This window comes from Leptosomus discolor, chromosome 2 (assembly GCF_034619465.1).
Source record: "Leptosomus discolor isolate bLepDis1 chromosome 2, bLepDis1.hap2, whole genome shotgun sequence".
In the NCBI taxonomy this organism is placed as follows: Eukaryota; Metazoa; Chordata; class Aves; order Leptosomiformes; family Leptosomidae; genus Leptosomus; species Leptosomus discolor.
Window position 1 is genome coordinate 63,103,968 of NC_141392.1, and position 27,835 is coordinate 63,131,802.

Consider the following 27,835-nt stretch of genomic DNA (forward strand, 5'->3'; position numbering starts at 1 on the left):
GTGACTCCAGAGAGGGACCTCAAAGAAATCCCTGGGCATTTATATCCTTACAGACTATGTATCTGCCCTTCCTGCAATCCTCATGAGCTGTTCACGCGCCCTTTGGTCCAATAGTGATACTGGCCTGAGATCCTCCGACACCTTCTGAATCATTATTGGATTCCTTCACTGTCCCAGGCAGGCTGTTATCTTGACTAGTTGCAGCTGCTGTTGACATTTGTACCCATCTTATCTTCAGGTTTGTGCTGGCTCTGCCCAGCAGCAAAGTTTCCTCCTTTCTGTCTCTTCCTGGGAAGAAGCATGAATGTCAAGGATCCCTCAAGCTCCCTCCATTTTAGGTCTAGAAAAAATGTTACTTGCAGAATCTCTGACAGGAGCTTACAAAGCTGCTACATCCTCCTTACAGCTGGAGAGGTGTGCAGCAGAGCAGGTTTCTTCTGTGTCCTTCTCCTCATCTGGCCCAGGGTGGCCCTGAGGTTGAATGGTTAAGGTGCAGAAGTATCTAGCATTGGGACACTGGGTGGGAGACTTAGAAACAGGAGGGCAGAAAAAGCTTCAATCTCCATCTCGCTTGGCAGCACTTTAATTTCTTGCAGTGGATACAAATTTAGGTTGTTTACAAGAAAGAGTAAAATCTCTCAGCATAAATTAGGGTTCCTCTAGGGGTATGAATTCCAGGTACTGTTTCTGAAAAGACTCCACAGGATGAATGCTTTGTGTTTTTTATGGGAAGAGAGCAGAAGTTCCAATGTGACAAGGAGGAGCAGGACGCTTTTCCAGTGGCTGGGGCTGACAGATATGACAGTATTGGCACTCACAGAATTACAGCATGGCAGGGGTTGGAAGGGACCTCTGGAGATCATCTAGTCCAACCCCCTGCTAAGGCAGGTTCACCTATAGCAGGTGGCACAGGACTGCATCCAGGCAGGTTTTGAATGTCTCCAGGGAAGGAGACTCCACAACCTCCCTGGGCAGCCTGTTCCAGTGCTCTGGCACCCTTAATATAAAGAAGTTTTTCCTCGTGTTCAAGTGGTTAACTTCCTGTGCTCCAGTTTCTGTCTGATGCCCCTTGTCCTGTCACTGGGCTCCACTGAAAAGAGCCTGGCCCCACCGTCTTGACACCTGCCCTTTAGACACTTCTAAGTGTTGCTAAGGTCCCCTCTCAGCCTTCTCTTCTCTGGCCTAAAGAGCCCCAGGTCTCTCAGCCTTTCCTCGTAGGGGAGATGCTCCAGTCCCCTCATCATCTTCGTTACCCTCCGCTGGACTCTCTCCTGTAGTTCCCTGTCCCTCGGAACTGGGGGGCCCAGAACTGGACACTCAAACAAAAACAAACCACAACACTAACACAGCCAGGGCACCGCGGAGCCTAACAGCTCCACCAAGCCGCAGCCCACCCTGGCTTCGCGGTCCCGGCCCTGTCCTCGTCCCCAGCCCGGGCGGCGCCGCCCCTGCCCGCGGGGCGCCCCAAGCCGCCCGACCCCGCTCCGCCCCGCCGCGGCAGCCTGCCAGGAAGCCCATCCCCGCGCCGCAGCGACGCGCCTCGCCGCCGCCGCCCGCCTCCGCACCGCCCGCCCCTTCCCGGCCGTGCCCGCGGGGACCGCAGCGCGCAGGCGTCGCAGCAGAACCGAGGCGAACGGAGGGTGGCAGGGGAGCAGGAGCCGGGGCGGGCCCCGCGCGCACCCCCAGCCGCCATGCGGGTGCCGGTGTCCCTCGTGGCGCTGGCGGCGGCGCTGCTGGCGCCCGGCCGGAGCGCGGTCGCCGTCGGGGAGCAGCCGCCCGCAGGTAACGGGCGAGGCGGGCAGGCCGGCCGGCCGGCGGCAGGGGTCTCCCGAGGGGAGCGGGGGGAGGCGGCGGGCCCGGAACTGGCGGCGTCAGTGCCCCACCCTGCGGGCCCCGGTCTCACGTCCCTACCGGCGCCCATCCGTGGGCGCGGGGAGCCGGAGCGGGGCGGGGCGGGGGGGAAGCGGCGGCCGGGCGGCGGCGAGGGAACCGAGCGCCGCTTTGTCCCGCTTCACCACCCCCGTCCCCCGGGGGCTGTGCCGTGTTGGCCCGCCGCGGTGACCCGGTACCGGTTGAGCTCTCGCTTGGGTTGAGGCTTTGCCGTGGAAGCGATGCAATGTCATGCGGGTCGTGGCTGGTAGCACAGCGCACCGTGGCTGGTAGCACAGCGCACCGTGGCTGGTAGCACAGCGCACCGCTGCGTTTTGAAACGGCGTGCTGACCGATCGCTGTTGGAGGCGTAACCGCTGACTTTATGGCGCCTGTAATAAGCGATTACAGTCCTTACGGTAAGGTGGCGAATTCCAGCCGTTACTTCTTCTGTTCGTCCATTTTATCACGTAAAGCAAGGGCAGGGTGTGCATCGAACAGGCTTACTGCGCTGTGCTTTCTGAATGCCTATGTCCAAAAAAAAGCAGAGAAACCGTGAATTTCGGTGCAAAGATGGTGAGTGCGAGACTAGGGAGTCCAAACAAGGCATCGGGATCATGGCTTGACCACAGGTGTGGGGGCACCTTTCAGCCAAGCACTGATGGGGAGGAGGGGTGGCCTGCCAGCAGCGAACAGAGTTTGATCTCTGGGCACAGTTGTTGCAAGTAAATGATGAAAAATATTCAGTCGGGTTTGCAACTTTCAGTTCAAACCGGAACAGCTCTTAAAAACAGAGACTGCTGTCTGATAGCGCAGGTCAAAAGAGAACATGCATTTAATTTTTAATGCTGTTGAGAGCTGTATACAGGGTGTTGCATGTTATACCCTTCATGAAGCAGGGCTTGAAATAGGAAGCATGTCCACACATTAGATAAATGCAGCAGTACTCTCCTGAGCTTTACCCACAAAGCAAGATGTATTTACCTAAAATGCTGCTTGCAGTTGGTCTGTGCCCAGGCTCTTTGGATCCTGCAAAAGCATACTGCAGAGTCACTGGGACTGCGTCCAGTTTGGATCCATGCCTGGGTGGAGTGACTGAACTTGGTTGCCCCTGGGAATAGACCACACCATATGAGATTTTGGAAGACTGCTTAGGTGTTGTACCTGGTGTGGACTAGGAGCTAGTTCGGCACAACAGCTACCTCTGTGTAAGACTACAGAACGGTGCTGTGGTGTAGTTGATGTGACAAGCTGCATAGAAGCAAAAAGCTCGTTTTTGTTTGCATGAGTGCAGCAAACCCTCAGATGAAAAAGCAGAATATACTTCTGAGTTAGGTTTTGAAAACATGAGCAGAGTTTTCCTGGTGACTTGCACTCAGGTTGGGCACAGCCTCTATAACCATACCCTTCAGAGGCTTCATCATTTAAGCAAAACCTTAGGTTTTTAGTGAACAAAAACGTGATGAATTGCTGTGTATTAGCTGAATGAAAATGCTGGTGATATCTGTAATGAGAAACTAATACCATGTCCATACTTGATTATTACATTGATGCAAGCAGACATGCTGACTTACAGTGGAAGCATGAAAGTAGAAGGGGAATTCCAAAGCATGTTTGTGTTTGCAGTGATACAGTGATTTATTTTTGTCTTAAGTCTTAGTAGGGCTTTCAGTGTGCCAGTAATGTAATACATATCTCAAGACTGAGTGTGTAATGAGGAAATGCCTAGTCATCTTCATCTTCTGTTGTAGGACACAAATTTCCATAGAAAAGCCAGACAACCTAACAGCAGCAGTCTGAATAGCTGAACACCCCCTGTGTTTCCTACAGCTGGGTGCTTAATGTGTCTGTATTGATAGGCCTGTGACTCATCAGGGGAGCTGGGCACCTGTTGATGGGAACTATCAGTCTGCATTTAAGTATCCTGGAAGAGGAGGTCCCTGGTCAAGATTCTAGTAGTAGAAAAAGAAGATTTGGAGACTGTTCAGGTGCTTCTTGCACATTGAAAGCCGGGTTTCCAAGGCGATGCTTGTACTTCGTTTTTGCGGCTGACTTCCCGTTGTGTGTAATGATCTTGGTGGTCTTGATTTATTATTTTATGGCTCAGATTATTGGCAGTCATAGCAGTTGTCTGTCCAGCAGCAAACAAAATCAAATTAGATGATAGAAAGTACTGTATTTAGGTGTCATTATGATAATGGCTTCTCAGCTATAACAAAAGGGAAGAATAGTCATAAAATAGATAAACAATATGCAGCTTCTACTATTATAGACATTTTTAAAATGTTCGTCTTGTTCAACTTACTGTGGTCTTTTTTTTAAGATGGTGATCTAGGTCTGCCTCTCCTCTCAGTACAGCATACCACCTTGCATAGATTTTTGTCATAAACAATGGTTTTAAAAGCGCTGTGGAACAGTGTCAAACCTCTGAGTCCTGAGAAAATAAAAGTCTGTTGCAAATAGAAGCTATAAAAATGCACTAAATACTACATGTAGTGTTTGTTCCTGATTCCTGAGAAGTCATTTAAGATAATTTCACTAAATATTAAAAAAATTAATAGCTTTAAATTTTACCCTTGGTCTTTCTGCCAACTTCATTTGTAAATTGAATGTGATTTCCTTTTTGAATTTAAGATCCTTTGAAAACTTCTGGTAGAACCTTCTGCATAGAATTGCTGTTACATGCACTAATTTAAACTTGTTTTTAATAACTTTGTTAAGGAAGTACTGTGAAGGTATAGGAGCGACATTACAAGTGAAGTGTATATCCTGCGTGTCTTTTGGAGGGGTAAATGAAAGCAGGCGAAGGCAAGCACATGCAAACCTTTCCCCATATGCTGTGTGGCTGCTGCCACTTAGAAGGCCAGGCAGGTAGCAGGAACAAAATTCTTCAGCACCTTGCTGCTTGGTGTTTGCTGGTCTGTCGAGCTCCCCGCCAAAGCCAGCCTGCAGGCAGTCTCCCCTCCAGCAGCCTGACAGTAGCAGGAACTGGGCTGTTTAGTGCCTGGCCTGCCAGAAGTGCACAGCAGAGACGGACGGGGGCTAACCCAGGCGCGCTGCGCTGAAGGGGAAGGTGGCGGTGGACAGAGCCCCCTCTCTGAGTCATTTCCCCAGTGCTCCATGTGGCACATGTTTAGTGCTGCTGCAGCCTGTGCTGAGCACTGACCTCTTCCTGCTGAAATTCCGCCCTGCGGTTCTGGGCAGTGCTCCTAGCTCTCTCCTAGCCCCCAGAGGGCTGTACTCTAATACAGGCCAATTTTCTTTGATTCAGAACAGACTGAAGTGAGGCTTTAAACGGTTAGAGGACCATTCCAGAAGGAAATGCAGCTTTCAGAAACAGACTGTGCTCTTTCTGTGTGCTATTTTTCACCCTCAACATAGACTTGCTACTCTCTGAATCCATTTTTCAGGGTATTGGCCGCCTTTTTGCCATTGTTCTTTTTTCCTTTTTTTTTTTCTTTTCATTGTGTATTGCTGCGGAGTCCTGCAGAAGCATTCTCAGGTGGGGCAGATTTATCGGATCTTTTTTTCCCTTGTCTTCTCTTTCAGTGATGGTGAAACCTAAGGAGAATCACTTTTTTACATTCATGAAGTCACCAAAGCGCTGCCCTTTCTGGGTGCTGTTGAACTGGGTGTATGACTTCAGATAGAGCAAAGGGCTGGCATAAGGAATGCACACGGTTTTTTAAGTCGGGGGCCCAGAAGGGACTGATTTGTTAGTTTTGTATCTGTCTGTCTTTTTAACAGGCTAAATGACGAGTTACCCACTTGGCATGAGACCACAGGAAAGTTCAAACTGTTTCCCTCTTGACCTTTTGAAACAGCTTAAAGCTGTTTTACTATGATGTATCACTTGAGGATTATAAGGATTTGTTTGTTTTTCATGGAAATCCAAAAAAGGAGCAGACTTTCAAAAGATGTTTTTGCTTTTTTTTTTTTTTTCACAATTTGTGTTTTTAAGCTTTCAGTGTGTGCTTTCAATTTGTATTTCAGTGCCTAAATGATGTTTAGTAGGCACATGCAACTTGAATGAACTATGTAGTTCTTTAAGTCACTATTATCTCGGATAGCTGTACCATAGAGTCTGCATTGTGCGCTCAGCAGGCCCTGTTCTGTTATATACGTTATTGCACTTCCAGTTAAATTCCGCTTCCATGAACAGTAATTCACACTGTGAAAATATTCTGTGTATACAGTAATACCTCGAGGCCTTTGCCAGAACAAGAAGGAACGTTGGTGTTGTGCAAGATACAAACGTCAGTTTAAAGGCTGTCTCATTTTTACGTCTCTGAAATGTCCCATTCTCCAGTTCATTGATTTAATTTTTGGTGTTGGGCAATGCATGGCTGAGGCTCAATTAACAGATGGGGCATCTACATATATTAAAAAAAAATTAAACCCTTCTATATATGCTTTAAAAATAGACTTTATTGAATATATATTCAAACTTGTATTTCATGAGTGCTTTCCACAGCTAGTATTGTTTGGGAGCATTCATATAGTGAAGAAGAAACTCTAGTTTCAAGCTAGTAGAGAAATCTTTCTCGGTGTACATGTTTGTGACCCTGCTGAGATTTGTGAAGGATGTGCGGTGTAGTGTTTTTGACTTAGGGAAGTGAATGTACAAAACAGAAGTTAGACAAGCAAGCATCTTCTCGTTTGAGCGATGCTTTTGAAACAGAACTATATCATATTTTGTGTGCAACTGGTGGATTTGTTCTGTGAGTTAACTTCCTGGGTCTTAAAAGATGCAACTAGGTACACATGTTCTGTTACTTTGAAAAACCAAAAAACACTGCCCCACCCCCCGCTTATTTCTTAGCAGCCTAAGATAGCCAAGTAGCTAAAAGAAAGAAAGAACCAAGTAGCAGATATTTGCCATAAAACAAAAGTCTTTCGGTGGCATTTGGTTTTTTAATTTCCTCCCACATGTATTTCCTTCCTGTCCACTCTGCAAGTTTGCTGAAGATGTAAATGTCTCCAAAAGTTAAATACGTTAGTTAAGATAATTGCACGTTGAGAAAATACTTGATTCTATATACACGCACACCCCACAGTAGTCACACATGCTGAGATCCTTGCCACCAATATGGAAGAAGTAGTTAGTCTGGATGGTATATGAGCAAATAAATATTCACATTTCTCTCCGAGTTATGTATGCTGGTTATAAATTGATGCAGTTGTGAGTTTGCTGAGATAAACTGTATGGTTGCGTTCCCATCTGTTCTCTATTAAATGCTCAACTTCTAGGTTACCCTGTGATTATTCTTGTGTTTGGTTTTATCCCTCCCTTACTCCTACCGTTGATTTCTGACATTGCAGTTCTTTATCCTCAAAATCCAGGTATGCTTAGTTTCCTTTAGTACTCGTTAAAAAAAAAAAAAGTAAGTCTGACTGGCCTACCTTTTCCATTTTATTCCTTTATTCTCTGGACATAGAGCTGCTGTCTGAAATTTCTCTTATGTTGTTCCACAATACAATTTCTGTGGAAAAAATTGTTCTTAGTGACATCTCTGTTGCCTTTCTGTCAGCCAGTATTGCTGTCTTACAAGGCAAGGTGAACAGAGCCAACTGTGGGTGGAAATCACTGCATTTGCACTGGAGGCAAACTAGAACTTGTTGAGTGTCCCGTATCATACATCACAACATGAATTGCCGATAAATTTTCTTCTCACTTTTTCCGCACTTAGTTTCCACTGTTTGAATTTACACCTTGAGTGTTGCTGCATTTATGTTTGTTGTAAATTAGGAGTTTTGTGTTTAAAGATTGCCATTGTGGCACTAGCCACTATCATCTTCCTCCAATTGTGCCTGCTGAACAACACAGAACAGGGTGTTACATGTTTAAAAAATTAATGCTTCATTATGGGTTAAGTAAAACAGTGTTCATGTCATGTATTATGGCATTTTAACTGGCAATATGCAGAAATACCATCTAGAAGATTTGATGTTAGCACTTTGAAAATCTACAATGTTCTATATGGTCTGTAGTCTTGATGCTGGGGTCTTCCAAGGCTGTGTCTCTTAACTGGCTGGAGGAGACACTGTTAGATAGACAGCCTGAGGTGAAAGGACTGTGAGCTGGACAGTCAAGACTATTTGATTGGTTGGGGAGGGGCATGCAGGGGCAAAGACAAATCTGAAGAAAGGGAATTGTCTGACCAAGGCGTTAAAACTGGGCATTCCATGGGTGATCACAAGCTGATCCATTTTCCATGTCCATTTTGAGGTCCTTTGCTCTGAACTGTTGCAGTGCTGAGCGCTCACTTCTGCATCTTAAGCTGCTGTCACTTGTGCTCAGTTTCTATGTATTATTGCTAAGTGATCTGAAGAGTAAGGTCCTTGATCACTCAGATTGGTTAGGCAAGGTTTGCAGGTTTATATGAAAACAACCAGGGTAATTGGGGAAAGGTGGTGAGCTTTCAGGCTTTCTTTGGCTTTAAAGTAGAACCAGTGAAACTCAGAAATAAAAACAAGCTGAGAACAATTTACATTTGACTTTACTACATATCCATTTGTAACGGGTCTGCGGGTAACTGATAGCGGGGGGGTTACAGGGGTGGCTTCTGTATGAAGTTGCTAGAAGTTTCCCCATGTCAGATACAGCCAATGCCAGCCGGCTTTAAGACGAACCCGCCGCTGGCCAAGGCCAAGCCAATCAGCAACAGCGTTTTTTGCCTCTGGGATAACGTATTTAAGAGAGTGAAAAAGTTGTTGCGCGGCAGTAATTGCAGCGAGTGAGAGGAGTGAGAATGTGTGAGAGAAACATCCTGCAGACACCAAGGTCAGTGAAGAATGAGGGGGAGGAGATGCTCCAGGCGCCGGAGCAGCGATTCCCCTGCGGCCTGTGGTGAGGACCATGGTGAGGCAGGCTGTCCCCCTGCAGCCCATGGGCGGTGGAGCAGATGACTGCCTACACCCTGTGGAGGGCCCCCACGCTGGAGTAGGTGGATACCTGAAGGAAGCTGTGACCCCGTGGGAAGGCTGCACCGGAGCAGGCTCCTGGCAGGACCTGTGGCCCGTGGAGAGAGAGAAGCCCACGCTGGAGCAGGTTTGCTGCTGGAGACCCCTTGAGGGGGGCTCACGCTGGAGCAGTCGGTTCCTGAAGGACTGCACACCATGAAGGAGACCCACACTGGAGCAGTTCATGAAGAACTGAACCCGTGGGAGGACTCATGCTGGAGAAGTTATGGAGGACTTTCTCCCATGAGGAGGATCCCACATTGGAGCAGGGAAAGTGTGTGAGGAGTCCTCCCCCTGAGGAGGAAGGAGCGGCAGAAAACAACAGTGTGATGAACTGACCCCAACCCCCATTCCCTGTTTCCCCCCCATGTGCCACTGGGGGGGAGGAGGGAGAGAAAACAGGATCAAAGTGAAGCCTGGGGAAGAAGGGAGGGGTGGGGAGAAGGTGTTTTAAGATTTGGTTTTATTTCTCATTGCTCCTCTCTGAGTTAATTGGTAATAAATTACATTTTCCTTTAATCAAGTCTGTTTTGCCCGTAACGGTAAACGTTGAGTGATCTCCCTGTCTTTATCTCAACCCCACAAGCCTGTTGTTATTTTTTCTTCTCTCCTCTGTCCAGTTAAGGAGGGGTAGTCATAGAGTGGCTTTGGTGGGCACCTGGCATTTTGGCCAGGGTCAACCCACCACACCATTGGACCACTAGAGAGACAAGATGACTGGTGCCTTTAGAGAGTAAGGAAAGTGGTAGAAGGAATAATAAGGTGTCATCCCTTAGAAAAAGGGAGGGGGATAATTCTTGGCCTGTGAAACATGGAGAGGTTAATGAGGTAAGAGGAGGTATTTCTTTACTGGGTTTTGTTTGTAAGTAGAGTAATGATTTTTAGCTTCTCAGCTTATGCTGAAACGTGTCCTTTAGGTCTGTCTGAGGATATGGAATGAAGGATCAGAGAAGGAGATAGTGCTTGACTAACTTGGTCAGCGAAACAAAGTTGTTAAAAGTGGGGATGAAAAGGATGAGCTGATCATATGTGTAAACTTGTTCCTTTAAGTGATCAAGGCCAACTTGTAGTGCCATCGTAGATCTGGACATGGTGATGGTGATGTTCCTGGTGGCTGGTAAGGTGGTTTATATGGTGGTATAGTTTGTGAAGAAAATTATTTTTTAATGAGGAAAGCTTGTTTTCTGCTAATTTCTTTGTAGTCTCAGAGCTGGAAGATGTTAAAAATCATCTTGGGATGGAAGAGCAGAGAATTAGGCTGAGTAGTCTTTCATGGAGCTGTGAAGGAGTGACTTAGTAGATTCTTTTTAGTTCTAGTTGGTCACTCAGCATTCACAAGTACTTCAGAGCATTACATTCCCATGCCACTCTCTTAATTTATACATGTGCCCAGCATTACTCCATCCCAAGTGCAGAATCTGGCATTTGGACTTGTTAAATTTCATCACAGTAATCATTACCCAATGCTCCAGTCTATCTAGATCCCTCTGCAAGGCCTCTTATGCCTTGAGAGTGTCAACAGCACTTCTCAGTTTAGTATCATCAGCAAAGTTGCTAATGGTGTATTCAACTCCAGTAGGCCCTAGAATTGATCCCTGAGGACCACGACTGGTGACTGATTGCCACCCAGATGTAGCCCCATTCACTACAACCCTTCAGCCAGTTCTTCATGCAGAGCGCCAGATACCAGGTCCATCTCCTCCACAATTTGTCCAGGAGAATGCTGTGAGGGACAGTATCAAAAGCCTTACTAAAATCCAGAAAAACTACATCCACCGCCTTCCCTTCATCCAGTAGGTGGGTGACCTTATCGTAGAAGGATATTGCATTAGTTAAACAGGACTTTTCCCTTTGTGAACCCCTATTGACTGGGACCGATGATTTTGTTCTTTAAATGTCTTTCAATAGCACTGAATATGATCTTCTCCTCCATGATCTTTCCAGGTACTGAGGTTAGACTAACAGGTTCATAGTTTCCTGGGTCTTCCCTCACATTCCTCTTGTAAATTGGAATAGTGCTGGTTAGCTTCCAGTCAGCAGAGACTTCCCCAGACCTTTGGTAGGTGATTGACAGGGGTCCTACTGTAACATCTGCTAGCTCCTTCAGTGCTCTGGGGTGAATCTCTTCAAGCCCCATGCACTTGTGAATGCTCAGCTGATACAGCTGGCCACTTAAAATTTCAGTGTCCACAAATAAGTCACTGTTCCTGCACTCAGAGTCCTCTGACTCAGGGGACCAGGCATCCCAAGGTCTGTGTCAGTATTTTTAAAGACTGAGGCAAAAAAAAAAAAAAAATTGAATGCTTCTGCTTTTTCTTCATTCCTGTTAGTCAGGTTGCCATCTTCACCAAATATTGATCCAATGTTTTCCTTAGACCTCCACTTGCTATTAATGTACCTAGGGAAGCCCTTCTTGTTATCTGAAACACACTAGCTAGTTTCAGCTCTAGTTCAGCTTTGGCCTTTTGTGTCTTCACCTGTGAACCATGACTCTGTAATCTTCCTGTGAAGCCTGGCCTTGCTTCCAGAGATCATAAAATTTCTTTTTCCTCCTGAGTTCTCCAAGGAGTTCCCTGTTCGGCCAAGCTGGTCTGCCCCACTTGCTTGACTTTCAACACCATGAGATTGCCTGCTTCTGTGCTTCTAAAAGGTGGTTCTTAAAAGCTGACCAGCACTCATGGACCCTTAAGCCCTCGAAAGCAGATTCCTAGGGGACACTGCTAAGTGGCTCCCCCGAGTAGCTTAAAGTTTCTTCTCTTGAAATCCAGGGTATCAACTCTGTGTACTAAATAAAACAAAATTTGGGGATGGGAGGAAGAATGAGGGAGGATAAAGCAAAGTGGTATGTAATTGCATAATTAAAAATCATGTATCTTCTACTGGCAGTTCAAATATGTTCTGGGATTTCATTTTTCAGTATTTTGTTAAGTGTAGTTTTATTTATGTAAGAGTGCACAGAAGTAAAATTTTGTAAGGCTTACTACACTGTGCCTTAAAACTAAATATTTGAAGCAAAATTTGTGTGCTTTGACACCTCTTCTGTCAACTTGTCACCTTTTTTTCTTGTGGTTGAGAATTTGATGATTGTGTTCCTTTTTTCCAGTAACTGAAATACCACTTTTGTACACATTAAAACATAACTAAACCACAGCACCATTTGCAGAGTGATGTATGTTATGTGTATCAAATCTTCGTGGTTAATAGCATATCTCATCCTCTATGTATTACTTTCTGTAGAGTGTTATCTTTGTGGTCTTGTTCTCAGGATGTGAAAATTGTTTACTTTCCCTCAGTATATCACAGAGTGAAGTTGGAGCATTTGCTTTGTGAAAAAGCAGCAGTCTGGAGCAGCTAAAATATGAGTTACCCGTCAAGATTTCACAAAAGCTCTATTAAGAGAATATTAAGGCTGCCAAAGCAGACATTGAGGGGCTAAGAAGTAGCATTTAAAACCAGTTGAGTGACTGTCATTTGTTGTCCTGAATGCCACATGACAGCCTTCAGTAGTTACAGGATCATGTAATTTTCCTCCCCCTGCAGTTGCTCCCCTGATATCCTGTCGCTGTTGGTGCTTAGATCAGAAACTTTCTGTATGAGGAAACTATCAATGCTGCCTTTATTTTTGTATCTCTTACTACCTTACCTCTGATGTTGTTTACTAAATGTACTTCAAATGTTTTCGTGTATATGGAACTACATTACAGCTTCAGTGTTTAAATTCTTCACAAATGTTAGTTGTTTTTTATTATCATCACAGCTTTCTAAAAATACTGCTGGAGTGGTAAAATTTGCATTGTCACAATTCGTGTTGAATCCAAGCTTTCCCCAGCAGGTCTGTTGTCTTTTGGCAAGGCTGAGTCAGGAGACAGTAGGATTCAGTAGGACTTCCCTGGAGTACAGATCCTGATACTGCAGTTTTGCTATGCTCTCTCCCTACTCTCCCCGTCTCGCCACCCACCCCCTTCATTCAGTTTCTGAAGAGCGAGAGAAATCTACAGGAGCTGGGCTAATCTCTAACTTCAGTAAATTCTTACTATCTGTCTTGCTGGTCTATCTGTCTAATACCAACACGGGTATAATCATCACAGCTTATTAACCTGATGTGGGCTGATGGACTTGTTTTCAATGGGCATGGGTATCTGAGGTTCTTGGTTGCAAACAAGAAGAAAACTGTGTCTGTAGGAGAGAATAATAATAAATTGGCTTGCAGAGCTCATATGTGGTCATACTGGTAACAAACTAATCCATTTGGGGGGAAGTATTTGCAATTTTTATGTCTAATTTTTCCAGTCTTTTCTAGTGTGTTGTCTTTTCCAAATAATTTAGAAATTTATTTGGCTGTTCTTATGTGTGACCTGTGTCTGTTTATCAAAGTGCAATTTTTCTATTTCTTCTAGTGCCTTCACCAACACAGATTGTAGTAACATCCGAAAATTTCAAGACCATATTGCATTGGCAGTACCCACCTATGTCTGAAACGCCTCATTTTATTGTGGAAATCAAACCTTACAAGTAAGTTCTTACTATTTTGTCATTTTGTGTGCCTGATATTCTCTAGAAGCATATAAAAGCAATCAGTCCATGGTAAATTCTTTTGTTTGTATGTGGTGAAGTAATGTAGGGTGAGGGTTGCTGAAGTGTAAATCAAGGCAAAATTTGTGAAATAACAGGATGGCTGAGGTTGGCAGGGACCTCTGGAGGTCATCTGGTCCAGCCCTCCTGCTCAGGCAGGATCACCTTGAGCAGGTTGCCCAGGATCACGTCCAGGTGGGTTTTGAATATCTCCAGGGATGGAGACTCTGCAACCTCCCTGGGCAACCTGTGCCAGTGCTCACAGATGTTTTGTCGCAGGCAGTGTGTTGTACAATATTGTGCAAATGAAAGTGTATTAACTATTACTTGATCTGTTTTACAGCATAGGTCGCTATGTGACCGTCTCATCTTGTGTGAACATTTCGGCTAATTTTTGTGATCTCTCAAGGGAAATACATGGGGCTTTTACTTCTCACTGGCTTCGAGTTAAAGCTATTGTTGGATCACAACAGTCTGAGTATGTTGAGACAGATGAGTTTATTTTGCGAAAGCATGGTAAGTTCCATCATAAACTAAACCTTGTAATTTTTTCCCAAAATCTAAAAAGTTAGTTATTATCCTTTTTGCTGTATTATTCTGACTCATTTGGGAATATTATAAAGTCAGGAGTCCAGGACTAAATGAAGCATGATGGTTGTTCAGTAGGAATTTCTGTAGTTCTGCCTCTGTAGGGACTTGTTGGCCCTGTCACTGTGGTATCTGAATATTTTTTTCAAGACTTCTAAAGGCAAGAAAGTGATGCTGATGGTGTTTTCTATGCATCTTTGCCATATTCTTCCCTGGTGTCCCAGACACCAGCTGTGAGTTAAGAAGCTGCCACTGGAAGCTGTGAACCTTCAGGCATCACTGAAGTAGTATTCAGGTGGTTGGTGATGCCTTGCTTGACACTATAATCCCATGTACTCACAGCTTTGGGTATATAGATACTGTCTAGAAGCTATGGGAGTCCTCTGTAGTTGGTTAACAGTTGCTCATTCTTCATGCAAATCCTTTGGGCTGCTTCAGGAGGGGAAGAAGGAGGACCCAGGAAACTACAGGTCAGTCAGCCTCACCTCCATCCCTGGAAAGGTGATGGAACAGCTCATTCTGGCTGTTATCTCTAAGCACGTGGAGGAAAAGAAGGTTATCAGGAGTGGTCAACACAGATTCAGCAAGAGGGAATCATGCTTGTCCAACCTGATAGCCTACTGTGATGGCACGACTGGCTGGGTGGATGAGGGGAGGGCAGTGGATGTTGTGTGCCTCAAGTTCAGCAAGCCTTTTGATGCTGTCTCCCACCACATCCTCATAGGTAAGCTTAGGAAGTGTGGGGTAGTTGAGTGGACAGTGAGGTGCATTGAGAACTGGCTGAAGGACAGAGCTGAGAGGGTTGTGATCAGCAGCACAGAGTCCCACTGGAGGCTAGTGTTACTCTCCAGGGGTCAGGACTGGGTTCGGTCTTGTTCAGCATATTAATTAATGATGTGGATAAAGGGACAGAGCGTATCCTCGGCAAGTTTGCTGATGACCCAAAACTGGGAGAAGTGGCTGACACGCCAGAAGGCTGTGCTGCCATTCAGTGAGACCTGGACAGGCTGGAGAGCTGGGTGGAACCTGATGAGGTTCGACAAGGACAGGTGTAGGGTCCTGCACTTGGGGAGGAATAACCCCACACACCAGTACAGGTTGGGGGCTCACCTGCTGGAGAGCAGCTCTGCGAAGAAGAACCTGGGAGTCCTGGTGCACAGCAAGTGAACCATGAGCCAGCACCGTGCCCTTGTGGCCAAGAAGGCCAATGGTATCCTGGGGTGCATTGAGAAGAGCATTGCCAGCAGGTCGAGGGAGGTTCTCCTCCCCTGCTACTCTGCCCTGGTGAGGCCACATCTGGAGTCCTGTGTCCAGTTCTGGGCTCACGGGTTCAAGGCAGGGAGCTACTGGAGAGAGTCCAGCGGAGGGCTACTAAGATGACAAGGGGACTGGAGCATCTCTCTTACGAGGAAAGGCTGAGAGACCTGGGAGTCTTTAGCCTGGAGAAGAGAAGGCTGAGAAGGGACCTTATCAACACTTATAGATATCTAAAGGGTGGGTGTCAAGAGGGTGGGGCCAGGCTCTTTTCAGTGTTGCCCAGTGACAGGACAAGGGGCAACGGGCACAAGCTAGAACACAGGAAGCTTCACCTTAATATGAGGGTGACAGAGCCCTGGACGAGGCTGCCCAGGGAGGCTGCAGAGTCTCCTTCCCTGGAGATACTCGGAACCCACCTGGATGCAGTCTTGTGTGACCTGCTGTAGGTGAACCTGCTTTAGCAGGGGAGCTGGACTAGGTGATCTCCAGCGTTCCCTTCCAACCCCTGCCGTGCTGTGATTCAGTAGACTCAGAGTTTTTCATATCAATATTGTAAAAGTAAATTGTGTGTCTAAACTCCAGGCCAACCTGTCCAAAACAGTGGAGCAGGCCCCAGCATTGCACAGGCAGTGCCAAGCAGACACAACAGAGTATGAAAAGACAGAGAGACTTCCTCTTGTATTTACTCGATTCTCAACGTACAGGTTTCAGGCAGGACATTGCCCATGAGATTCTCCCTGACTTGGGCTATGCTTTAGCTAGAGCTGGATTTCTCCATTGCTGGAGCTGAAGAAGTGGAGTCCCTCTTTGTTTTCTGCCATGATTCCTTCCCCACCCAGTACTCCCATGACTTGGGATCAGTGGCTCGTTTCTAGTGTTTGACAAAGGGACAGAAGTCATGGTAATAATGCTGAGTCTGACCATTTGCAGAAGACTGGTAGCCATGTATGGAGGAGAGAGACAAAATCATTTTCCCATTGAACAAGAAACTCGTATGTTCATCAGATCGTTAGACAATAAAAATTCACATAGGCCATTGCGTGGGTGTCTTGGTTTGAAAGACAGGTGTCTGCTGAGGAAGGCAGGAGCCTCCCTTGAAATGGAAAATGCAACCCCCTTCCCTCCAAATTATTATAATTTTGAAATTAAGGGGCCTTCAGGCAAAGATATGGGGAATAGGAATAAAAGTTCTTTACTAATATATATATATATATATATATATATAAAAACGAGGCAGAAAAAAAAACCCCACTGGTTTACACTGACAGAGTCAGAAATACAACCTGACACCCTGTTAGAGTGGCAGTAGCAGTCCGATAAGATGATGGCTGCAGTCCTCCTGAAGCGATGGATGTAGTGCTGTTGAAGCAGCGATCTTGTAAAAGGGTCTGGTCTTTCTCAGAAGGTCCAGTGGCAGGTAGGTAGCTCTTGTCCTCTGGAACTCCAGTGGAAAAAAAAACTCCTCCGGGAATCCAGTGGAAGAAGGCTGCCAGGGTGTTCGAGATCTCAGTTTATATTTAGCATGGACTGCTTGGCTCCTTCCCCCCGGGCAGAGCATCTCACAATGGGATGGGGAGTCGTGAGGCAGTTCCTTGATGGGCCATTAACAGGAGATAGTCCAGGAGCGAGTTATCGATGGGTCAGGCGATAAGGCATTGTTGTGCCCAGTAACAGAAGATAGTCCAGAGGGAGGAGGCAGGGAGCACCGCCCCACCTGGTCTCAACAGCTCCTGAAGATGGTAATAGAATACTTTTTTGGGCACATCTTACACTGTAACCTAGGACAGTGGGAAATCAGGCTTTCTAAGTACTGTTGCTAAGGATGAGATTTGTTTAGATTTTCAGATAGCCTTTGTTTCAGTACAGCATTGTTTACAGCTGAGTGTGATTTACGGTGGGATCTAGTCAGCAGTGTTTTGTTTTCTGTTCTCATTCATATATATATATATATATGTTTAAATGCTTTGTTAGTTTTTTTTCTGTTGTCAGTGGGCTGAATTTTTATGGCCTTATGCGTATAGGAAAGTTGGATTGCTTAACAGTGAAATTCTGCAGGACTGTCTCTGTTTCCATTTTAGCAAATTCATGAATGTACCCAAATGCCTTTGTTACTTCTAAGTGTCACAACTGTGCGGTATTAACAGCATTGAAATAAACATGTACTTCTTCTCAAATCTGATGAATTTTGGAAAGCTAACTCTAGATAGCATATTTTATGTTAAAAGCTTTGGCCTAACAGCAAAGGTGCGATGTGTTGCAGGAAAAATAGGACCACCAAAACTGAATCTCTCAAGGCATGGCGATAAAATCATAGTTGATATTTACCATCCTGCATTCCCATCTGATGAAGTTCTTCCTTGGATCAGAGATGATTTTTCAGAGCTCGTGTATGTGGTGACTACTTGGGATAGTAAAAATCAGGTAAGCTCCAAAATGAAAACTTCAAATTAAAAATACTTGTTTACCTTAAACACATAAACAGGCGGTTCACTCTTATGATGCACAGAGCCAACAAATATCAAGCAAACAGTTGAACGTTACATAGGAGTACTGAAGCCCTAAAATGTCAAGTGCATCACAGTGAAATATGAGTGACTGAAAGGTCTGGATTTTACATGTCCAGATGGACATCTTATAACAAAAAATGAGGTTATTGCATTAGCTGTACACAAGATAGTTGCTTGATCCCAAGCTGTTGTTTTTTTGCATACATGCTAAAACATTGTTAGTTTTACTTGTGCCCTTTCATTTGCCTAGATAGACCTTTTGTTTAAGAAGATTGCCTTTCAAGATATTGATGCCACTGTTTAGCAGTCATGAAGGGCAAACTTGAGGAAAATGATAGTAGGTGTGTTTATTTACAGTTACCTTTTCGTACGCATCCAGGTACAAGTTTTATAAGTTAATTAGGAATGCACATCTAGGCTACGAACAGCACACATTTTAGCTGAAAGCACCGTGGTCTGATCAAATATAACATCTTAAGGTAGCTCATAAGCTGATAGCTGAAGTTCACACAGCTTTTGGAAGGCATATAGATGACGTAGGAGCTACATCTAATTGTGTTTTCATGTTTTTGGAAGTGTTGGAAGGTATGTAACAATTTTGTTGTTGTATTGAGTTAAATGATACAATGTGACTTTCATTTTTTGCAGAGTAGAGACAAGTTCCGTGAAGACAACTGTTGGACATCTGAATGTAGTCTCCACATTCCAGTTCCTGACGAAGGTTCCACTTACTGTGTTTCAGTGCAGGGAAGTTTATATGACGATGTGATGGTTGGCGCCCCATCAGAAGAAAGCTGCATTCATATTCCTGTGAAGGACACATCGAGTAAGAGGACGCTAAAACTTTAGTAAAAGCACACTGAGTCTGACCAGAGATCTGTTCTAGCTAAGTATTCGAGGTCTGATACAGCCATGGGATGACTTGGATGCCTGTGGGAGAATATAAAAAAAAGGGAAAGCATGGTCATACTCTTCTAAATGTACTTTCCCAGTTTTAAAGACCTTTAAAGATCATGTATTATTTTCAAGTAACCCTGGTGCTTTTCCTGCTTCCTTGGTATTATAAAACCTATTTCCATTGCACCTGATCCTTGGTGTAATTAAGAAGTGACAAATGGATCATTCACAGAGTTACATGGTTTTCAGAAGCATTGTCTATTGGCTTTTTGCTCAGTGTCATTGCTGAGGAAAATGTGTATAGACTTTCTTGCCTTTGAAGCAACTATAAACGTGTAGTCATAAAATTGAGGTTTTGATATATTTTTCTTAATTAAAGGCAGTTAGTCACCCAGCTTTATATCTCTGATAACCTCTTACAAACTTTTTAATGTTACTTCATTATGGCCCAAAACTTCACTAGAGAAAAGAGATAAAAATTGACAGAAGCAGTTTTGTGCCTTTTTTTTTTTTTAATGCACAAGAGCAGTGGTGTGATTGAGGGCAAGGACGTTGTGGAGGGTCAGACTAGTAGAATCTTTCTAGTAGTAGTTAACCATTCTGTGTTTTGGAAGATTTCACATTTTAATTTCATTGTACATAGACTATGTGTAATTATTATGTCAGTTAATATGCTATCACATGGAAAAAGTGCAAATCTGTTCATCCCCATCTGTCATTTCTAAGGAACAAAAATAAGTTACAAAATTCCTTTGCCTCTGTAAAAACATTATTTCAATTTTTATAAATTGAAAATCTTCTGTCATTCTAATTTTTATTTACTTGATATAATGCTTTATAAATTAAGTTTTCTGGAGTGAAAAACAGTGATAGATTGACAAATTCACACATTACAGTTGAGCATTCTGAGCTATTACAGTTTCTGACGTTATTCTAAATGATACAGCAGTGGTTTATTTTTCTGAACTTCCTCACAGATTTTGCTCTAACTTCTTAGGCACAAAATATGTCATCATTCTGTGTGGTGTTGTTCTGAGCCTGAGTCTGACGTTGTCAGTATGTTGTGGCTGCAAGAAACTAAGGAAGAAGAACATAAAACTGCCTAAGTCTTTGGTAAGTTCAGACTTCTTATCTACATCAGGTTTTTAATATCCAACTAGGTAAGTTCTATAACATCTTTATCCCTGTCTGTTTGTTTGGGTTTTTTTTAAACCATGTACTCACAGATGTATAGGGTTTATAGCAGTCTAATATTCTGACAGCCTCTGTAACCGCATGCCTGGTATTTCTTTTAGGGCTAGACTTCAGTCTCTTTTTAACTGAGGTAGTTGTATTTGGTCTAGTTTGAGAACTTGGTTCTCAAAAACTCCATGTGTGTACATAGAGAGGTTTGTATTCATTCTAGTAGCTGAGATACAGAACCACAGAGTTTCTGAGGTTAGAAGAGACTTTTTGAGATTGTCTAGTCCAACCTTTTTGCTCAAGCAGGGTCAGCAAGAGCAAGTTGCCCAGGACCTTGTCCAGTTGGATTTTGAATACTTCCAAGGAAGGAGACTCCACAACTGCTCTGGGCAACCTATTCCAGTGTTTAACCACTCTCACAGTAAAAGGTGTTCTCTTACATTCAAATAAAATTCCATGTGTTTCAGTTTGTGCCCATTTCCTCTTGTCCTGTGGCTGGGCACCCTGAGAATCCTTCATTACATGCTAATATTGTGGTAAAGGCTAAGTGCTACAATGTTCTGAAAGTGATGTGCAGTGTAAGGGGAGGGGAGGAGTAATAGTGCTGTAGGAAAGAGGAGGAACAGCTAGGGGAAATCTGTTTTCACACGGAGCAGTCACAGGGAACAGAGATCAGCAGCTGCTTGACCTTAAAAGCTCACTGTAGCCACCCTTAGGAAACAGAGTGGGTGTTCCTTAAAGAGCAGCAGCATTCCTTGCTCACATATCAGGCAAGAGCGGAGTGTTGTGACGAGTACTGTTATAATGTCCTCGTGATGTCTTGTTAGGCAGCAACTGAACAATCAGCAGCAGCTGAAACAGCTTTCAAGAACTGTCTTGTGAGGCAATAGTAAATGGTAATCATATCAAGAGTGTATCTTCTCAGTGGATGCAAGAAGTTTCATAAGACTTCTAGAGAGAAGAGACAGTGGTCTTCAGTTGTGTGTCCTGCAACTTCAAGTGACTCCTTCATCGTGTAGGGGTAGCTCAATGCCTAAGATGTTCCTGGATCCTGCATTGTTTGGAACAGAATATTAGGAGGTGAGATTGACTAAATGGAGATGTACAAGCCTGTGATGCTAGGTGGGTCCCTTAGTAGTAAGCAGTAATCTAGTCCATCAACTTGTGCAGCATGAGATGGTTATCTCATTCTAAAATAATATGCACTTCTGGTCAGACAAAACACTCTCTAAGATACCTATTTCTTTCCATGGTCTGCAACAGAGCCTTGAGACTAGTTCAGAGATAGCCATTCACACCGTAGACTTCAAAAATCAGATGAGAGAAACCTGTCTGATGGAATCTGCAGCTAGACCCCCAATATGAAAACACACAGGTCTGTAGAAGAAGTGAGACACTGGAGGTTTGGGTTTTTTCCATCTTCACACCAGCACGTAACTGTGAATACATAACATTGTGTCCTACGTGCACACAGAGTAATTTTGGTGAAGACCGTTGATTATAGCAAAAGACAGCTCATCCAGAATTGCAGTGCTATGCTGAGTGGATGGATCCATAGTTATTCTGGCTTCTAATACCATTGTGGCATTGCATCTAAGGGATCAGGAAAAAGTGTGTCACACAAATAGAATGTGTGCTGCTTAACTCCCGTGAGCTTCCTGATGCATGCTCCAAGTTCACACTTTAGCTCACAATGTAGAAACTCAATTTTGTGCCCATATTCTCAATTTACTGGGCTATATGTTATCTCATGTTTCCTAGCTTCCAGCATACCACAGTCTGGTTCACGTTCCACGTCACGTTTTGTTGCTGAGGACCCTGCATGAAACCTCTAACTATTTATTAAAGATTGTTACCTGAGTGGTCAAGCACTGAGACAAGTTCCCCAGGGAAGCAGTCACAGCCCTGAGCCTGCTAATGGTCAACAAGTATTTGGACCATGCTCTTAGATGTGTGGTTTAACTTCTAGGTTGCCCTGAGTGGAGTCAGGAGTTGGACTGTATGATCCTCATGGGTCCCTTCCAACTCAGGATATTCTGTGATTCCGTCCATTTCCATTGAACTCTCTAGTGACAAATATAAATTGCAGAGCTCAAAAAGATAGTTTCTGTGCAGATGATATAAATAATGTGGAAATATAAAATGAATAATTAATAACTTACCATTAATTATTGATCATTTTAATAATCAATAATTTAAAATAATGAGTAAAAATGTAAATAATTGATATGAATAGTAAGTGTAATGACATAAAGTTATCTCCGTAGACTTCTTGGAGCTGAGAGCCTGTCACTGACCTTTCAATGTGTTCTAGATGTTTCTTTCCTTACGGCTTATGACCATCATGCTTTAGCTGAGCTTGTCTGAAAATGAAACATCTAGGGAGTTTTTTCATCTGTTAAAAAGCCAGGCTACCTTAGGATTGCTGCCTTCCAGGGCTCTGCTTCCTGGCAGCTTTAAGTAGATGCTAAAACACCATTTGAGTGAATTTCAGTAAGCTGGAATTCTCCAACAGAAGGAAAAATAAGAAAGAGTAACCATCAAGCAGCTGCATTTGCTAGGAGTCTCATATACCCAAAAGAAAAAAAAAATAATAATTGCCATTTAGATCTCAAAAACCTTTATATTGTCTTTTCTATGTGGTTTGTGACTCCCAAGAATAACGTGTCAGTCATGTACAGGTCCTTCTTCCACAGTGCAACTCTCTTTCAGTATGGGCGTTGAATGACTACCCTCATTAGAGAAAATCTTCAGTTAAATGTTTTAGACATCCTTACTCATAGTAGGATCCTACCAGGAATATGCATCTAGTGACATGGGCCAGATTCCTTTACTACATCATGCTGGTCTTCTGCTGAATCACACAAACCTGATGTTTCAGCAGTCCAGCTGTAGTTAGGTGTTCGTTTTCTTTTGTTTATCTCACAAGAAGTATTTCAAGAGGACGTCTCCTTCCACTCACCATCTTCAGTCATTCCACTTTAACTAGTGCATAATTTGTCCTGTGCTAGCTTTTTGTTGGAAGATTTGTGATAAGGGCTTAATCACTTTAAAAGGAGCCTGGCCTTTATTTACTCATGCACTGTGAGCATGTCCCTCTGCTTCACTGTCTTTTTTTTCCAGTGCCTCTTATCTTTAAATGGTAGCAAATATTTTAATGGATAGAAAACACCCACTCTATAAGAGAAAGACTCACTGAAAAGCATCAGCTTTCGTTTTTAGCTCATACTTAAGTCAACTTTTCTGCTATCTGCTGGTGCTTTTTCTGAGCCTGACAGGGACGACAAGGCTGTGTTCTCTCACTATATTTGTAGAACACTTATGGATATTCACAAAACACTTAAGATCTTTACTTTCTTTGTGACTCTAGCTTTTTTTGGTTATACAACATGTATTTTTGATTTGGAGAAATTTTAATTGTTCCTGTAAATTTTGACTGATATTTGCCACAAATAATTGTCAGCTTACAAGAGAGAAGCTGCTTTTTTAGCTTTTGTGAAGATTCATTTTTTTTTCCTGTGAGCATCTATAGGGCAGTAACATAGTCTCCTATTTATACGTTTACACAGCATTAAATTATTCCTGAACTATGCAAAGGCCATGCAAATTCCTTTCAAAGTCCTGATAAGGTTTGAAATGGACTTCTCAAACTCTCTTCCAGAAAGTGTGCAGCTGAGAATTACTGAGAATTCATAGATGGACAGACCCTTAGAAAAGAAAGTTAAGAAGTAAACTGTGATTACCTTAACTCTTATGTATTCCTTGGGATGTTATTTATGTGTAACCTTGAGCCTGGCTTCCACCAGTATATCTCCATAGTCTGCTGGGACAGTGAAAGGCCTGAAAGCTCAGGTGCTGTCATCGGAGACAGGGAGATCCCCGAGCACCTGCATGTGCCAGGAAGTACTGCTGACATCCAGCTGAAGCTCGCTGGCTGTCAGTTTGTTAGTATTAGATAATGTGCACTAAAGAAAAATATTAACTTACCTACAGTAAATACTTCTCTTCAAATAGCAACCATGTCTTAATTACCCTTGCTAGTTGAAATGCTTTGAATGGCTTTCCAGTTAGCATAGTAAGCCGCGATTCTTCTCTTTGAAGCTAGAAATAACTGCATGGGTTGCTAAATTGTCGTGTAGTCATGACTCAGTGACTCTTAAAGAACCTTTGGTACCAGGAAATCCACGAGAATTTTTTCTGCTGATTGCTTCCTTCTTTCGTGGTTGGGAATAGTAGTGTGTTTGCACCATCTTGCTGGGGTCAAAAACTCACCAAGAGAAAAATGCGTTTCCTTTTTGAGAACAAAAGTCTTGGATGTAGTTGTGTAGAGAATACTTATTTTATCCTCAGGATCTCTCTCTAAGCATTGCCGGCTGCCACTGCGAAATGCAGAACCTGTGTAGAGTACGAGGTGTTCCCTTAACACATTTTAGGACTGTGATTTTTAGACTCGCGAAAATCCTTAAAGGACAGAAGCAAGAACTCGTTGGGTTTTGATTTTAACTTTAGTATAGCATGTACTGGTATGAAGAGAGATGTGAAGTTGTAAATGCAGCCTTTAGCCATCGTTTCTATAGCATTTTGTTTTAATTCACATTCCTCAAGTATTCCAGTTTACACAGAGAATTATCTTCTCTTGTCACTTACTGTGTGACTATTGGAGTCAGCTTTTTGCTACCCCAAAAAAACCTACAGGTGCTGGTCCCTTCAAGGTCAGTGTTGGTGTAGATAAGTATCCAATATTTTTTCATATATCTATATAAACAGGTTTTCAAAAGATACTTTAATCCTATCAGCTGTTCATAACATTTTCAAAGTCTATGCATTATTGATTATATTCTGGTTTCTGCAACTATCTTTGAAGCGTCTGCTTTTTATGAGCAGGCGGTTTCCATACATACTTACGGAAATCACTCTGGATAGTCTTTATATAGTATTCTGACTGTTTCCACATAACAGAAAATGAACATCCAGAGAGAATGATTGCTGAATGACAGCGAGGTTGTAGTGTAGTATATTCTCAGTGTCAGGAGCCACCTTAATGCTTTTTTTACTAGTTTTCCAGTGGCAGCCCTTGATTCCCAAGTGGATCACTTCACCTTAGTGGTGCTTACACAGCTGTTTGTAAAACTCAGATTACAAATAACTGCTCTCCAGGGAGGGTTTCTTTGGGTTTTTTGGTTTGTTTTTTTGTTGTGGGTTTTTTTTTTTTTTAAAACTCTAATAGTTTCATTAATCCAGCATAAAACTGTACCATCAACAGATAGCAGGGCAACTGAGGGGAAGGGTGTGGGGCTGAAGTGAGAAATGAAGGCAAGTTCTAAGGAAGTCAGCACACTGTGAAGGTATGAATGTAAAGGAAGATTCTTGAAAAGCGCAGGCAGATTTGATCATCTGGTTTCGATGGTGCTCTCTTCTTACACTAATACAGACTGCAAGGTTCTTTTTGCCTATTTGTAGCTTTCTTAAACAGCATTATTTTTATCTGCCTTTTCTCCTCCTACGTACATCCCTTTCTTCCAAATTCGTCTCAGCCTGTATTTTCAGTCAGATTATTTTTTTACAAAGTATCTCAAAAAACAGTGATGGTGTACATTTTAATAAGAAATTAGCTTATCTATAGTATCTGATAGTCTGTGATATGCATATATAGTGAATTACAAGATATGGAAAAGGACACTACTAACTGAGTAACCCTTTCTCCCTGTGCTTTCTGTCAGCTTTAGGGAACACCATCATACAGCTGAAAAATTACCCTACTTTGTTCTTTGTAGGTGTTCTTGAAAACACCTTTTTAAAAAAAAATTAAAAATCAGAAGCATCTAAACAGCCTGAAGGCATGCTGTTTAAAACAAGCTGGAGCCTGGCCGTTGGAGAAATTAACATGTTCTTCCTGTAGGGGATTTCAAAGTGAAACACTAAAGTATGTCGCAGTGTTGAGGGAGTGTTTAGTGACACAGGAGAAATAAATAAGACTTCAGCATAGGTATGACTACTGGGTATACATAAAGGTTCTCACGTAATTTGAAAGATCTCTTTCCAAAGTTCGCTTCTTTCCCAGTTGAGACAGTTGCCACGAAATACTAGTCATTGCAAGTTGCACTCATTAGCTGTAGAGTATGAAAGGTTTTCCCAGCTAGTTGAAGAGTGTTACAGCTTTTTATTCCTTTGCTGTCTTCCTCTACATTGCCAGCTTCAGTTGACTTAAAGTACAGTGGGTGACATGAAAAGGGTTTGGCCCTTCCAAGTGTTTGCACATAGAAAGTATTTTTTAGAACTTGAATGACAGCGTTTACGGAAACGGTTGAAGACATAGACATATGCTAATGACCTTGACAGATTCTAATCTTGCTAATTTCTGTTGGGATTGGTTGTAACGATGTTAAATTTGTATTATGAACTTGTATTGTTTTGGGTTTTTTTTTAACCTCTAAACTCTGACGGTAAAGGTAAAGCAAATAAATTAGTAGATTGTGTGAAACTAAAAGGTTTTTTTTTCTTTTTTTTTTTCCCCCCATTTAAGGTCAGTGTGATAAGAAACCTGAACACAGGCAGCATTCTAGAATCAAAATCAGAGGCAAAATACGTATCTGTAATAAGCTTCATGCCAGGCCAGTCAGCGTTGCCAGTGAATGATGAAGTAACCTCGCTGGAGGTAGAGCCAAAAGAAGAAACTGTTAGTCCGGAGAATTCCAGTGAAGGAGCATCTTCTGTTCCTCTGCCAGAGGCACCAGCTGAAGCAGAAGAGGTGTCTGTGCAGGAAAGCACACAGGAGGTATCTTCGGATGATGAACAGAATCACAAAGTAAAAGAGAGTTATTTCATTTCTGACAGTAGCCAAATGGATATATGCAGTAACTCTTCAGAGCCAGAGGTTTCTGCCACAGAAATACAGCAAACAGTCATTCCAAGCAGCTGTCTCAAGTTTTCTGGCTATGACAAGCCTCATGTTCCATTAGATATGTTGATAGATGTTGGTGAAGAACAGCCTGTGATTGCTTACAGGCCAACTGACTAACCAGGGTTGCTGAAGTGTTTAACCAGAACTGAGGAAGGACAGCATTACTGAAGAATATGGGAAGTCTGTGTTATACTACGAACATCTACAAGTTGCACTTGTTCTGATCCAACCAGAGTAACCAGTACACAACTTTAGTATAGTGGGATCCTGAAATGGGACTGAAAGTAGTGCCTGAGAACAGCATAAAAAGTGGGGGCGGAACTTCATAATTACAGCGTTTAGAGGTGTTTGTATATATGCCATAACTCACTATTTCCTATCTGAAATAGCACTGGTTTTTTAAGTGTTGTGTGGAGAGCAAGCTTCACGAAGGAGTATAAAACAGCAGCTGTATCATTATTCCCTTCTGTTTCAAATCCTTTTCAAAATTAATTCAATGAACATAATGCTTAAGAAGTCCTTTACTTGGTCATGGTAGAGATGTGCAAGAAATATTTGAGAGTTTTTGCCTTTATTGGAGGTTTTCTCTTGCTTGTCTTTTACTCTTGAAGAGTATTTTTGTATTAAACAAAATGCTACTGTTTCTTTTAAGTAAGAATATGCCTGTAACCTTTTCCTGTATATATTAAGGATTTGATTCCATGGCCAAAACCCAGTTATTTGTAGTCTCTTTTGCAACTAGAAGTATGTACTTCCAGGACTATTACTTTGTACATTTCAGTGAGTAAACGATAAACTTTTTCCTTTGTAATATAAGTCCTGTGACTAAAAAAGCTGTTTTTTTTAAAGTGCTGTTATTTGTGTACACCCGTGTCCGTTAGGGTCACCTAGATAGGTTGTGTAACCGTGTCGCGTTCTGAGTAACTGCTGCATTAGCGCGCTGGCTGGTCGTCATCGGGGAAAAAAATAATGTGTGTACCAGGTGGTTGCATAAATTCTTTAGCAAATGTTTTCAAAATTCAAAAGGCTACTTTTCCTCCAGAGCATTTTTGTCCTAATTCTTAGAACAATATTGATTTTTTTTTTTTTTTTTGATTTT

The 27,835-nt window shown here is 43.0% G+C and overlaps 1 protein-coding gene across 2 annotated transcripts; it reads left to right on the plus strand.

Moving 5' to 3' along the window:
* The first annotated feature begins 1,750 nt into the window (after positions 1–1,750).
* On the plus strand, positions 1,751–27,835 carry IFNGR1 (interferon gamma receptor 1). 2 transcript variants are annotated; one of them, XM_086461201.1, is made up of 7 exons: positions 1,751–1,782; positions 13,230–13,344; positions 13,748–13,920; positions 17,510–17,670; positions 18,405–18,582; positions 19,651–19,766; positions 26,359–27,835. In XM_086461201.1, the coding sequence occupies exons 2-7, from the start codon at positions 13,301–13,303 to the stop codon at positions 26,851–26,853; spliced, it is 1,167 nt and encodes a 388-aa protein (XP_086317327.1). In that variant the 5' UTR covers positions 1,751–1,782; positions 13,230–13,300; the 3' UTR covers positions 26,854–27,835. The 2 variants fall into 2 exon arrangements, with proteins under 2 accessions (XP_086317327.1, XP_086317326.1); XM_086461200.1 differs by lacking the exon at positions 1,751–1,782 and adding an exon at positions 2,193–2,288.

Coding starts and splice junctions, on each gene's coding strand:
- IFNGR1 (XM_086461200.1), top strand. CDS start 2,255: ATGGCGCCTGTAATAAGCGATTACAGTCCTTACG. Junction 13,921..17,509: donor GTTTATTTTGCGAAAGCATG/GTAAGTTCCATC, acceptor GATGTGTTGCAG/GAAAAATAGGACCACCAAAA. Junction 18,583..19,650: donor TCCTGTGAAGGACACATCGA/GTAAGAGGACGC, acceptor CTAACTTCTTAG/GCACAAAATATGTCATCATT.